We start from the raw sequence: 15,406 nt of genomic DNA on the forward strand, positions 1-15,406 counted from the left end.
CAAGATTAGAATCTCTGTGCAAACAGATGTACCTTGGCGTCTCCATCAGGCAAGAAGAGATAAGCGCCACTCTTATCCCGGTTACTTGTAGTTCCATACCATGCAAACTCCACCTTCATTTGATGGTTTTTACCAACTTCTTTTGTATTTATTTTCTAAGGACAGAGAATCACATTTGAAATGACTCACTACACTTAGGTTTCCATGAACAAGAGCAAAAGTTCCTGAGAAAGTAAAATGGAAGTGTTTCAAACTATAAGGCAACATACCTCCAGTAGTCCAGACATTCCAGAGAACCATAGTTTCATATAAGAGTTCTCTAAAATTATATTATCCACAGAATTCTGCATCTCTTTTATCTTGAAAATCCTGTCTGGCTTCACCTGCATATTATTCCTTCCACTCATATATATAGTATAATCAGCTAAATCTGTTTCTGAACTCTGAGCTTCCAAAAGCTGGTAAACTCCAAGTCCCAAAGGTGGTAGATGTGCCAAGAAAGAGACCTGTTGGGGGTAAAGAAGCAGCCTTTATTAAAAAATTGAAAATCATCAACTTGTTGCACCAGATTCATGCTCAGTGAGACTCCTTTTGCTTCCATGATTATAGAACAGCTGAATTTTCCCCATTTTCCATAAACAAACAAATACAAAATCATAAACAACATTCCAAAATTAGTAGCTGAAGCATGTGAAGAAAAACTAGCAAAGATATTTGCTACTAATTTGATTAGAATCATGATCACTATTATATTAATGCAGTAACAGTTTTCAATTGTCTTAAAAAGGAATGCTACCTGTAGTTTGCGATTGTAAGCACATTTGCTCTGCAGTAAAGATGCGTGTGTAGCATGTGGGGAACCTTACAGACCACTTAAAAAGCCATAATTTTAAAACAGAAATATATACCAAAATTGTCTCACTTTTAGTTTCTGCTTATTTAGGAGCTCTAAAACAATCTGCACAGAAGAGTAATATAGAAGGCAGATTTCCAAGGGAATCTACTTAGAATTGGAGTTACAGATATGTAATTTTCTTTCTCCTTCTTCTACAGCCTCTGCAATTCCCACACAATGTTAATTATCAATAATTACGCCTTTAGAGGAAAGCTGAGGAACACTAATTGAATAACCTTTACAGGCATATGATCCTGAAACAAACTCAACTTGGCTCACAAGTCAAAAAGAATATGGCTAAGAATGTAAGGTCAGACAAGTAAGAATAGAGATCTATGCAGTATTTTTTATAACTCTAAGAATTAACAAAAAAAAAGAAACAAAAAAACCCCAAGAGTTCCTGATGCGTGATAATTGGGGACAATCTTCTATGATGAGGTGTAACGCAAAAATTCCCAGAAACATTGTTTAGAATCAGAAATAAGAAGAGGAATCAGAGCCATCTGTTGAGCTTGAGTACAGAGGAATGGAGATTACAACCCAGGCTCCCTATCTGAAAGACAAATATTCAGAACCTAACTGCTTAAGCCATCATATCTGAAGACTTTAGTCTTCCAGCCGCAAGGCCTGAGCACATATAAACTGTGTGATTGTGCATATGGATAACTACTTGAAGGAAAAAGCAGTTTTAGAACTGCAGTTTTAGGAAGAAAAGACGCATTTGACATTTTATTCTCATGCAGCTATAACTGACCCTCTTACCCTAATGCACCATATTATAGAAATTCAGTAACTAATCACTATAAGAAACTTTTTAAATTTATGTTAAATATATATGCTTCTTTTATCCTTAAAATGACTGAATTAGTGACATTATCTACAGAAGACAGAAATGCCAATATTTGACATGTACTTTTCATTACTGTGTCATTTTGTTCTAATGTGAAGCTACAGAACCTCTCAAATAAAAATACTTTATTGCTTTTTACTTAAAGTAGCATACCTGATACGCTTCATGTGATACTGTAGTTGCTCCATCCCAAACAGCACTAATCTGGACAGTAACAGGTTTTCCCAAAGGAGATAATAATTTAACTTTCGGTGAATTCACATTGACTGAAACCACTGAATATCGCTCTTGTTCCGCAGGATTATATATCAGAAGGTACCTGCAAGAATATATTTGCCAAATTATCTCCATGAAACAAGCTTCTTGGGGTTTAATATTGTTGCACATAAATTATACAAACAAAGCATTAAAACAGCGTTAAAACAACAGGTACATACCACAACAAATAAGTATGCAAAACATAACCAGGAAACAATGGATATTTAACATCAATTCTTGGCAGGTCTTTTCTTAGGCTGTTATTTCTCAAATGCTTCAAATAAAAGGAATTTTGAAAATACCATACAATAAAAATAAATCAATTTCACATCTTAACTACTAAAGAATTGTCATTTACAGTTACAAGCACAAATCAGATATTCAGATTAATCTAAATGGGTTTTTCAGGATGAATTATTAAATTATTATCCACAATTGTTCTCCCTTCATTTAAAACATAATTTAGAAACAATGAAGTAATGAACAAAAACTTTGTGTACGTACATATATCTGATGTACATTCTTTGGAGCAACTAGTTTCTCTCTGCTATAAGGGAAAGTCCAAAATTATTTAAGCACAAAATTTTTTTTATCAAAATTCCCTCTGGCAACTGTCACATTGAAAACTATTTAATTGGATGCATACGGAATAGCTAATTTTTATATCTTCTTATGCCTATTCTTCTATTTTGGCACAATTAGGTCATTAGCCAAAGGAATTGGTCTTGAAACGGAAAAAAAAGCTTTATTAGCCTATACATGTCTTATAATTTTGTTTACTGTTACTGTTATCAAAATATTTGTGCCTCATGCATCTCTGGAACTCCTATTTCCTTTCTCCTTTTCATTTCCAAAGGTCAAAAAATGCACTAGGTACAACTGCTCCCTGAAGCTTCTGTCATTTCATCCTCTAAAATAAATAAATAAAAGCTTATGCACCTTTCACAATGAAAAATGCTCTTGCCAAAATTTCTAATGACTTCTTAAATTCACAGCAGAACCAATATTCTACCTTCAACCTCCCTGACCCTTCCCATTGTAGGGCACAGTTTACCTCTTCATGAAATCCTGTCTTTCACCAGTTCCCATAACATCCACCTATTATCAAATCACTCCTTCCGCATTTCTTCTAGTAGATTCTCATTTTCTGCCTAGTTTTCTATGAAGATGCCTCAGGCATTTGTTAGTGGTTTGCTTTCTCTTCCTTCCACATCTTAACCTTCAAATTCAATTACCACCTTCATAGATCAAACTACATCTAGAATTGTCTCTTTCTATCCAAACTAGAAATCTTTCTGTCACTCAAGTCTTTATCTTGAATGTCACCTGTAACTTGAACTTCTTTCCAGAATCACTTCCTGACTGTAAGTCTTCCAGATTCATCATTAGTTAGCCTGGCACCTGGGTATGACATTATGGCTCAGCTAATAAATCATCTGTGCAGTTAAACACTTTGACCTTTTCTTTTCTCTTTTCTTCCATTAGCTCTAAATGCACACAGGAGGCCTTTCTCTAAGCAAGTGCCAGAGGAGAATGAGCTCTCCTGGCACCTGTGATCTACCTTTAAGATGAAGTCTGGCTGGCAGTAGAGAAAGAAGCGCTGAGATTCTGCTTTGGACGTAACGAAAGTTTCAGGGCTGAAAGGCAGTAGCAAAATGCTCATAGTTAGGAAGGGCAAATTAAACTACTTCTGAGAGATACAACTTCAATGCAATTTCAGTGCAAAGTCAAACTGATAACTTAATGCACCACTCAACTACGCATGCAATACAAACACACCAAGGATAACATCTTTCCTTTCTCTCCATTCAGCTGAGAAATCTCAGCTAACCTCCTTTCATCCTGCATTTTTTTTTTTGTACAACATCCCTCCAGTTTTAGCAAATGCAGTTTTGCTCTACTGATAGCCAGAACCCTTATGAACACTGACCAGGCCACCATTTTCTCATTATCCTTTCACTGGCTCCTTCTTTTCTTCTGCATTACACTTGAGTTGCTCATCTTCAACTTCATAGTCCTTCACAGTCACCCTATTATCTCACAATTAGTAGGAAAGGTCAACTCTAACTTCTCAATAGTTGAATAAGCTAAGATCAGAGGCTCCATTAGATTTTTTTTAACAAGAATCTTCAGACTACCTGCCACACCTTGAATGAGCTTTCCATAAAAATTACTTTCCTCCATTAAATCTCTTCTTTAAAACTTTCTGGGCTGAACTATTATTATGACTATTATACACAACAACTATTCTCCTTGTATATTTGTTTGCATCCAGCTTTTGTCATTATTTACTAGCGCAATCTAAAGCACTTTGGGAGGCTCTCTTTCTATCCAGTTTCACATTGAGGACTCCTAGACTACTAGACAATGTAAATAATTAACAGTATTCTAGATTAGCTTTCAAAGTGTTTAACAACTTTCACAAGAGTTTGTGAGAGCCTCCCCAGACTTGTGCAAGTCATATTTACACTTCTATTTTACTGTAAGCTTCTTCTTCTTCAGATAAAAGGTTAATTTAAGTGTTAACATTTTTATAATTGTTATGGAATCAAAACCAAACTAAACCAATACAGCTCTTGGTCCAGACCTTTAGGAAGTAGCAAGACTAAAAAAATAACAGCAGTGAAATACATTTAAGAACTACTCACATACTTTGGAAAAAAAAGAGGACTGTGTCAGATACAATATTGTCCTATGAAATGATCCAACAAAAAAGGTCAGAATAAATCGCTCTCATTCATGAATATAACATTACAAAAATATGCTTTGTTTATTCTTTCTATGCAGTAGAAATCCTCAATTCTTATGCCTCTGTGTAAAATACAAGGCTTATGGATACAGCTCATTTCTAGTAATGATGTATGCCTTCATTAAAATGTAATTATCTGACAAACAAAGAACATATTCACATGAACGTATTTCCAGGAACTTTGTTCATCTTCCTATTGATATAAACATGCTTCACAACTTCAATTAGTAGTGTGACAAATCTACCCATAACAAAAATTGCAGACTTTAAAAACTGGCATATTATCAATATACATCACCAGACTATTTTTCTTTGATATTAGGCTAAAGCAAAGCTCTAGTTGTGTCAAGGTACATATGCTTTATACCTTTTTGAATCAATGTATCATAAGTGTATTATGCATGTGTATAGTAAGTAACATGGCAGTCAGATGAAGGTACGGATGACAGGCCAGATTTCTGACAGTAGAGACTTTAGAACCTTGTCTAGGTGTCAATATTTTGTTTCCAAATTTTACTTCAGCAAAACTGAACTGTTCAGTAAAACTGAACTGACTAATGCAATTAAATCATGTTACTTCCGAATTACCATTTACCTCCTACCCTTAAATAACACCCCACTATAACAACAACAAAAAAAACCTTTAAATTCATTATGAAACAAAAGGACTACACCCCATTTAAGCTATAACATTACAAAGAACGCCATCCACAAATGTGAAGTACAGCTGCTTAATACACTGTGGTTACATTATAGAGAAGCAATTTGATAGTATTTAAAGGGTTTTTTATTCCAGAACGTAAAGCAAAAATAGGAATAATACTCCCTCTTTCAGAAGCAGCAAGTAGTTATTTTCCTTTCATTATTTAGATTACTGGTCTCCAGCAACAGCAAAAGGAAAACTATCAAAACTCAGGGGAAGGGGTGTGAAGGAAAAGTGTTGATGTCCACCAGTGAGATTCCAAAGAAAAGTTTTACTCAAAATATTTTACTTTAGAAATACCAGTTTGGCTGAGCCTAAGCCATCATTTCATTTATTCGACAGAAATAAATGAGAAACAGGTGCAGATCTAAGCTCTCAGTGCTAAATGGGATGCAACTTGGATGCACTAATAGTTGCAATTTCAGAAAAGCAAATCCTGCCACCTGCCTTTCAGACACTTTTAGGAAGACACACCTTGATTTTTTTTGACTCCATACTTATTTAGATCTCTGAAACCCAGAATGAGTATTTTTTTATTCATATAAACTTGATAATCTTCCTTAAATAACCTAGCATATGGCATTAATAAACTCATCTACTAAACGTGTACATTCAAGTGTCAAAGATGGAGTATTTTGACTAACTCATCATGTAGTAAAAATTTAACTTGTCTAACCTTTTTCACCAGAGCTAAAAAAAGTTACCGCCTCTTGTTCTTATTTCAAATAACTTCATTAATAAATTATCAAGAAAACATACAAAAGAGTTTAGCTATATTCACAAGCAAAAAGTGAAAGGGAGAGTTGATCCAGACCTCCAACGGCTTTGATCTCAGAATTCCAGAACACTATTGGAAATTGTTTCTTAAACTGTAAAGAGCTACAGTATTGCAGACTATTGTTCTTTTGTTTCCTTGACGCGCATAAGTATATGTACATACATATATATATGCACACAAATTCACCAACAGCACCTGCCACTAAAGTACCTTATTCTTTTAAAGTTCATTCAATGCTGACCTTACAAACGATGCCGTCAAGCCATGTAAGAAATCAGAACTCACTACAAATAAATGTCAAAGGATTATCAGTGACAAAGGATTATCCAGAATATCATCTCTTCAATACACATGAACACAAAACAGCTTAGAACATCAACTTTCATTGCTCAGTGGAGGACTGTTATTCAAGTTTGCTTTAAGGACCAATTCCTTGAGGCACTCTAGCTCAGCTTCTGATCATTCTAACTGGATTCTCTCTCGTAAACCTTTGCAAATAAGTTAAAGTATTTCCCATGATAACTCATTAGAACGATTTCTCCAAGCACATATGCTCAATTTCAGTGCAAAGCTGCATGAACAGCACCTTTGCTTGAAGCTGGCTAGTTTTTCTCTCTCTTCTGGCATAGAGGCTGAGCTACAAAACAGCTTTATAAAAAGAGAAATAAGCAGAACTACTAGAAGTACCTCCAAAACTGAGAAAAGTTACAAGCCAAGAAGCCAAATGATATACTACATCAGCAGTCCTATATTGAAGAATAAAAAAAGAACAGAAGCATGTAAGCTTATGTAAGCTTTACTTAAACATCAAAAAGGCGAAGAAAGTGAAAGCAAGGGAAGATTGCGAACACACATGAAAATGCTTGGAGCCCTAAAAGAAAGAGTAAATGAAGCATCTGAGTTAAAACTCAAAAAAAACCAAAAAACCAAAACAAACAAAGAAACCCCCCACACACACACTAGGAGACCTGGTGGGTGGAAATTGGACTACAATAAGAAAGGTATTCAGAGGTCTTGGGAATAAAAAGGCATTTGAGACATTTCAGAATTCTAAACAAAAGTGAAGTTGCCTAAACAAAACTTATCTCAATGGAATGATGAAGCAATAAAAACTCCCTAGATATCAAAAGAGGGACCAGCAGAGAATCAAAACTGGTCCTTTTCTGAAAACACACAAGAAAAGATTACTTTAAAAGGTATAAGAAGAGTCACTAGATAATAACATTATCTAGTTAGTAAACAGTGATGTGCACAAGGGGAAAGAAATTAGGAGATAGCACTTAAACTGCGTATTGCGCCATTTGCCATGGTAGCTGCCAAAACACCATAAAAAAATAACTCAATTATGGGATTTGTGTAATATGTTGGAAGCTTAAGAAGTTAAACCTGATAGCTAGAATTCTTTAAAAAAAAAAAAAAAAAAAAAAAAATCCATGAATTGACATTACTCAGGCCTGGAATGGTCCACATCTTTTGGGATGGTCATGAAGGGAGCAAACAGAACAAAGACCGTCTACTTAAAACGGGTGTTTATTTCTACACTGCAAACACATACTACTTCTCCTGAAGAAGCAATTTCCAGGAATCTTGCACAGAAGCCCATGAAAGCATGTAATAGACGCTTATTTTCCTCAATTTTTAATATAGAATAAAACCAATAACAACTGGACCACAAAAATCATTCTTTAAAAAAAGCCTTCTCCTTGCTTTAAAATGTCATTAAAACTTTGAACAAAAGTTAAGCCTAACAGGTTTTTCTTCTTCAGAAGGAAGGGTTTCTTTCTCTACTGAACATTTAGCCAAAATGAAGAAAAAGAAAAGTCAAAAGTTGTTAGAAACAGTTACCTAGTTTAGAGAATTACAGAACAGTTGAGGTTGGGAGGGACCTCTGGAGATCATCTGGTCCAACTCCTCTTTTCAAGTAGGATCAGCAGAGCAGGTTGCCCAGGACTGTGTCCGGTTAGGTTTTGAGTATCTCCAAGGATGGAGACTCCACAACCTCTCTGGGCAACCTGTCCCCATACCCTCACAGTAAAAAAGAAGTTTTTCTTATGTTCAGACAGAACTTCCTGCGTTTCATTCTGTGCCCATTGCCTCTTGCTCTGTTGCTGGGCACGACTATTTTAAAAGTGAGGCTCTGCTCAAAGCTCTCATGATCCCTCATGTGACAGTTAAGACCCTCCTTAGTCAAAAGCATAACTGAAGTGATGCTTTAACCACAGATTTCCTCAGCCCTTTTCCTCCACACCTGGCCAAGTCTGCATGCATTACTATTATCTATTACCAAAGCTAGAAGGTGCCTATGAATAATTGTTCCAAAAATAAATAGCATAAGAGGGTGGGAGGGGTTCAGATTATTATCTGAAATCATCCAGTCACACTGCTGCTTTGGTTTTTCAAAAATTAGACATTTTGTAATATCTTAATCTGAGAGGTCTGCTCTTAATAATCCTTTAGGAACAAAATTAATCAGCAGCAAACTGTGAAAGCTCATGATTATGATGCTCTTTTTGAGAGAAGATTAGGTTTTTTTTCTACAACTCTCATATCAGTTACTAACATGAGCTTTAACAAAAAATTAAATGTTTCTCAAAATTTCAAGACACCTTTCAGTCCTACCCAGAATTTATTTAACAAGAAAGTTAGGAAAAGGAGAAAAGTTTTGGAGGAAATCAAAGTCTCATGCATGAAAATCCTACATCCAATCCTGTTTAAGTTATTCAAATCTGATTCATGCTTTATTTCAAAGAAAAATTGACTTTGCGGGTATTATTTAAAGAAATCCTCCTTCCTCCATATAAGTATTATATAAGGTATCATTGAATGTATTTGTGCAAGCCTATGCTTGGGTCCAATAATGTTTCATTACAGATTTAAAAATAATTTTCTTCCTTATTCATATTCAGAAAGGAAGCAAAACAAGTAAAATCCATAAATAGAAGACCCCAGTATCAGAGCATCCTCAAGGAAAAAAAAAAAAATTCCATGTCAACCCATACTAACCAATTTGCAGAAATTTAGCTTTTGAGGTTAAGGATATTTTGTATGTACATAAATATGTATGTATAAGTACGCATACATACACCATATATGATACGTATACATATAGGACCACACACTTTCCAATTTTAGGAAATATCTTGACTTGTACATTCTTATAGAGAACAGTAGAATACTTGCTCTACTCAACTCTTCACATGTGAACATAAATCTACCCATATTAAAAGCTTTTTAATGCATCACTCTGCAAACCTTTAACACATTAAAAAGTTACAACATCTAGCACTCAGGCATTTTTTTCATGTAAAAAGATACAGAAACACTCATCCTTCAATGGAGGAAATATCTGCAAAGTGCCAAAACACAATTTGTCAGCGGGAAAAAACTATTTATCCTAAACAAGAAATTCCTTTTTTTCTGTAGGAAAAACTGGGAAAAAAAATCACTTTTCTGATGCATTAAAATAGGACTTGCAGATAAAGCTGTTCTCTTATTAGGGCAGCTAGTCATTACACAAAGGAATCAGGTTAAGTTTTCAGATCACTGGAAGATCTCACATGCCTCAAAAACAGTCCACTTTTTTCAATTTGCCAGTTGGTCTAATAAAACACACCACGTACAAAACAGACTGGCCTGGCCTATAATCTTAGGTCACCAAAGTATAATGATTTACTATGATCCTCAAGACCATCTTGAAGAGACAAAAGCCAAATCTAGACATCAGCTAACATAAAAACAATGGACAGGAAGGTTGTTTTAGTTCAACACCATAACCAGAATTAGAATTCAGTAGGACCGCCTTTGAGAAGCGCTGCATTCATGGTTCTTGAAAATATCCAAAATTGCAACTCAAGCACCCATTTTTGCCAGTGTACTATTTTTGTTAGTTATAAGAAATGTTTCTTCCCATTTCTTCTTCCTTTTTTCCACTGTGAATTAAAACAACCAGTTCTCTTCATAAAATTGTATGTATTTGAAGACTTATGTTCCCCATCATCCCTCTTCTCAAACTAAACATGCTAGTCTTTCAACCTCTCTTCTTTGGTTGGTTTTCTCTTAAGCCTTTCTATTTCTTCATCTTTCTTGAAGTTTGTTTTCCAAAACTAGATCCCATATTTTTGCTGAAGCCTTTATCACTTCAAATAAAGCAGACTATACCACCTGCCTTTTTACATAAAACATTTTTCTGTTTAATTCATCCAAAATCAAAATCTCCTCTTTAGCACATACAAAGGTGACTCTGAATTTGTGATCTTTTGTAATGCCTCGTCTTTTCCCGATTCACTAACGTCCAGTTGGCTGGTCCTCACATTACTTTTCCATGCGATTGTAATGCTTCCATCTGCTTGCTGCATTTCATTTTTTCACAGGGAAATATTAGCTCCAGTTTATTAAAATAGTTTTTAATTCTAATCCTATACTGTAGACTGTTCCTAGTATGACTTCAAATTTTATATTCTATTTATTCTATATATTCTATTTGTATTCTATTCCATTAGCAAATGATGGCTACAATAGAAAGCAGTTAAACAATTTGTGATTTTATGATCTGATCGAAAAAATTCCTTGCTCGTTTTTGGCTTCACTTTATACAAAAACAACCCTCTACCCTCCTCAGATGCATACCAAAGGATACAATTTGAATAATATGCACTATCCAACATTCAGCAATGAACATTTAAGTAATAGCTAGTTAACAAGCAAATCTGTCAATTACCTGAGTCAACATCGTCAAGAATTAGTTTACAACATACTGACCTGAAATTGAATAAAAGAGTGGAAATACAAAACATGTTGTGAAGTAGAAGTCTTTCTTTTTGCTTTCCTATTTTAATGAAACAGGAACAGACCTCCTTTAATATTTCTGTTGAGGTTAGTAATGGGGTGGGGGGGCTTGAAGGGATAGCGAAACTCCTGAAATACACATTTGGGGCAACAGCATCTGGATAATGCTCCAGAGATTTTGAGGAAGACCATATTGAACGCTTGATAAACAGCTGAAGCAACCTTATGTTAAATAATTCACCAAAAGAACACATGCATTTACATTTTTGTGTTCAGTATCATATGTTTATACGCTAAGAAACTTCAATTCTCGATTACTAGTTAAATGCAACAAGTCACACCATAATGTCTAACAGATGTCTATGTTGGGCTAGAGAAGGAACAAAGCAATATCACGATCTATTAAGTTTGATAATATCTTATTATGTTAGGATTATGTCAGCTGAAAAAACCTATGCTATCCTCCCATATTTGATAAGACCTATATTGAGATGTTCAACATTTTAAACAATGCAACAAGACAATTCATTACCTTAATTTATTTGCTTATGTGATTGACTGTATTTTTAAAAAAGAATTTAGATAATTTAACAGACACATTATGAAAACGAAGTTTCACAAAATGCTGTATCAAGTTAAGCTCAAAACACCATATGACAAACTATATTGAAAGTGTGCTTTCAACTGGATCTACACATCTAATTATATTATAATATTTAGTTGCAGTAATTGCTAGAAATTTAATATACATCTCCTTTGAGATACCAGTAGGTGCTGAAACTACTAGCATTCACAACTATTCGATCCGAGACATTTAATTAAATGGGAAAGTCCTTTGAGGAATACCTTACATTCAAAGAGCTACAGTCTTAGATATACTGTCAGATGTAAACATCATTTGAAGCAGTGGCCATACGGGTGGTTTGATAAAAATTCAAGTTAAGCAAACAGTCTTCCTCTATATAGTGAGACAAAAAGCAAGTTTTTCCCAAAAGGAAATTCCGATGCCTTCTCAATGGGCTTTGACTGTATGAAGTCTAGGGAGACTATTTAGTTTACTTAACTGGTAAGCTAAATGTTGCAAATAAGCTCCTCTCAACTGCATGGGGCTAAGTTTCTTGTAAATTTAAGAATCAGAACTCAGATTAGCTATCAATACTGTCACAGATGTAAGAAGAAAGGAATTTACTTCGTGGCAACAACTCTTACAAGCTAATTAAATTGTTTCTTATAGAGCAAAATATTCTTATAGAGCAAAATATTCTTCTTCCATGTACATAAAAAAAGTTAATCTGTGTTCACATTTGGTTAACCTCTTCCTAAACAAGACAGCTTTTTCCAGTTTATGAAAAATGTCTTGCAGAAAAATTAGTTGAAATCTAATCTCAATTTGAAACTGCAAGCAAAAAACAGATATTTGTGTCGCTTTCATAAGGTATAAAAATAGAGGTGGAAGCAGAACCTGTTATATACAAATCAGTGTCTTCATTATAAAAATCAAATTTGTGGCATCAAGAAATAAAAAGGAGAAACAATCAGTAAACTAGTAGTATCATACGAACTCAGCGGGGATTCAACCAACACAAGGTGAAATTAAGCTACAATCATGGTAGTACTTCAAGAGGAGACTAAATGCTTAATTTAGAAATAGACCTCTAACCTTAAAATTATTCATTTTTTCTAAAAGCAGTAATGACTGACAATTCTGATTAACATACAAGTAATTAAAAACAATGACTGCGTGATTAAGAAAATATTCCATTATCCTCGCTTGACATTTTAGAGTTCTGTATCACTCCAGAAATGCCCTTCCTAATGACCAACCTAAAGTCAAAACTCTTTACATCTGTTAACAATGGCAAGGGAACTCCTACATGCCTATCAGTTCTCTCCTCCAACTGTCCACATATATCTTTATTATATCCATAGCTCATGCAAAAGGAAAAGGCAGAAAATTAGGTAGACTATACACATGTAATTCATCCCTCCACTCTCACAGAAAATAGGATCTTTGTGTGGCTTCCTCAAAAACAAACCATATAAAACCCTCAAGAAAACAGCATTCACAAAACACAGACAACACCACAGTAAGAACTATAAATTCTGAGAACACAGAAAACCAACATCAACCTAAGACAAGACTTTTTTTAAAAAAAAAAAAGTTATGTACCTACTACATATTCCAGATACACATACTCCTATGACTTGGATGGATTTCTAGTGGCACATATATCCTATTCTGGAGCACATAACTACTCTCCAATTAAGGATAAAAGGATTAAGTCCAAAGGCACTATTTTAAATTTTTCTTTTACCACAAAGTTGTGAGGTGTTCTGAAGTCCAAGATGGGCTTGAAGCCCCCTGACTTTTTCAGGATCAGGAAGTGCCTTCACTAAAATCCTTTCCTTGTTCCTCTTGTAGTGCAGGCTTTATTAATCTGCATTTAGAAGGGAAAAAAAATCTGGTTCAGAAGAACAGAAAGACTTTAAGTATGCCATATCACTTCAGTTCGTGCCTTGACAGCCTTGGACTAACTACAGTATTGCCTCAAAGCAACTCCAATAAAAAGGCTGAAAGAGATGGCCAGTGCCTGGAAAAAAAAAAAAAAAAAAAAAAAAAGAAATAATATACAAGTATACTAATATACTGAAAAGATGCATCTTCTACTTCCAAAATTGCTTCAACAAGTACATGCATACAATCCAGTTTTCAGCTGTACTCAATTTTTTCTAGTATATTCCTTCATAATGACCATTCTTTGTTTTTTGAAAACAAAACCAACTTTTTAACATATTCTTTTGCATTTCTTATAAACACTCCCATTACAAACATCAACTTTTTCCACAGGAACACAGAAATTTCTTTTAACGCCTCACTGCAAGTTTCTTCTTCTTAGTGTTAGAAATATTTGTTGCAACTGAAGCATCGAATACAAGCATCTGATATGGATCGCGTCACAATATGTATGCACTATTGCTGCAACCCCCCAAAAACCTTTAGAAATACTGTGCATTGCACTGAAAATCGTGAATTTGTGCCATTCTGAGAAACTGCAAAGATAAAGTATTTTAAAGCTGTATCAACTAATTTGTGTAATTTTTCAACCACAACTTCAAAAGAAAGTCTATTAAGAACCTCAGTAAATATAAAAATACTTAGTACAGACTATCACTAGTTTATAAACAAGAAGAAAGACCAATAACTGAAAAAAGGTTTAATTTTTAAGCACTTCTCTGCAGAGAAAATTTAATAATTACAAGTCTGAAATGTCACAATTTTTAGAAGCAGACTCAGAAGCAAGACAGTCAAAACTGAGTTTTGAGAAAGAAATGATTAAGCTCACAGAAAGCTTTAGAGTGCAATTAATTGCAAATCAAAGCTACTTTCTTCTTGATAAACAACAATTTCACTCAAAAAACAAACAACAGTCTTCAGTTTTTAAGAGCTATCTCTTACATCTAAACAGACATCTATCCTTCAGCTTATTTGTTGATTTTCAGATTTCCCAAATAAGCTTTCAATGAAATGCCAACTATTCTTGCAGTTAACAAGGAGCCAGTTTTGAGGTAAGACTGCAAGTATTATTAATTAACACAAGTATTGAAAAAATTTACACTCAAAAACAGAGACCTCTCTGAAAAACAGCTTTAAGCTCACAGAAAGAGCAGGAATAAGAGATTAAGTTGCTGTGAACTCTCCTACATCCCCACCTCTCCTCCCATTAAAATCTGCCAACGTAGAATCTGCCCATTTGGTCACAAAGTTAGTTGCACAGCCATCGATCATCTACAAGCAGAGGGACTTGGGTTTTGTTCATTTTGAAATCACCATTTTTGGCAGAATGATTTTTTCTTAAACATTTATTTAATGTTCACATCGACTGATGCTTCAGGAGTCAAGACGTCTGAGTTAACATGTGTCAGCCAAGCTTGCCTTTGATACAGTTTCTCCTTGATGAAAATCAAGAGGGAGAATGCTTTTTAACTGCACATCTAATTTAGTCAAAATGACCTTGAATACAGACAGCACATGTTCATGGCGGTTACCACAGGTCATCTGAAACACAGAAATTCAGACAGCTGCACACAGAAAGTAACACTAAAAAATAATTTTAAAAAGTTTATTCAGCCCAAGCAGCCAGGGTCATGGAAACTAAAGATGCAGTTCTTTGTATGCAATGTCACAGTTTTTCCTAATTTCTAAACTACCTGACCTACTGTACTGAGTACAGAAGTGCTTGATTAAGGTTCTGCTTTTTAATAGAAGAAGAGAGTCTTAATGTTTGATTGAATGACCATTCATCCGTTCTGTCTTCCTTAAAGTTAATAAATACAGCAGCTTCTCTTCAAGGAAGATGCAAGAAACTTTTGCATATGGTATTTCATCC

The 15,406-nt window shown here is 34.6% G+C and overlaps 1 protein-coding gene across 1 annotated transcript in view; it reads right to left on the reverse strand.

The window, feature by feature from the left end:
• Nucleotides 1–15,406, reverse strand: part of LOC135325064 (alpha-mannosidase 2-like) — a 125,631-nt gene that overhangs the window by 36,694 nt on the left and 73,531 nt on the right. The window contains exons 13-15 of the mRNA XM_064502500.1: nt 1,899–2,064; nt 270–506; nt 33–155 (exon numbers count right to left, since the gene is read on the reverse strand). Coding sequence (XP_064358570.1) covers nt 33–155; nt 270–506; nt 1,899–2,064 — 526 coding nt within the window. The remainder of the gene's footprint in view (nt 1–32; nt 156–269; nt 507–1,898; nt 2,065–15,406) is intronic.

This window comes from Dromaius novaehollandiae, chromosome Z (assembly GCF_036370855.1).
Source record: "Dromaius novaehollandiae isolate bDroNov1 chromosome Z, bDroNov1.hap1, whole genome shotgun sequence".
Classification (NCBI taxonomy): domain Eukaryota; kingdom Metazoa; phylum Chordata; class Aves; order Casuariiformes; family Dromaiidae; genus Dromaius; species Dromaius novaehollandiae.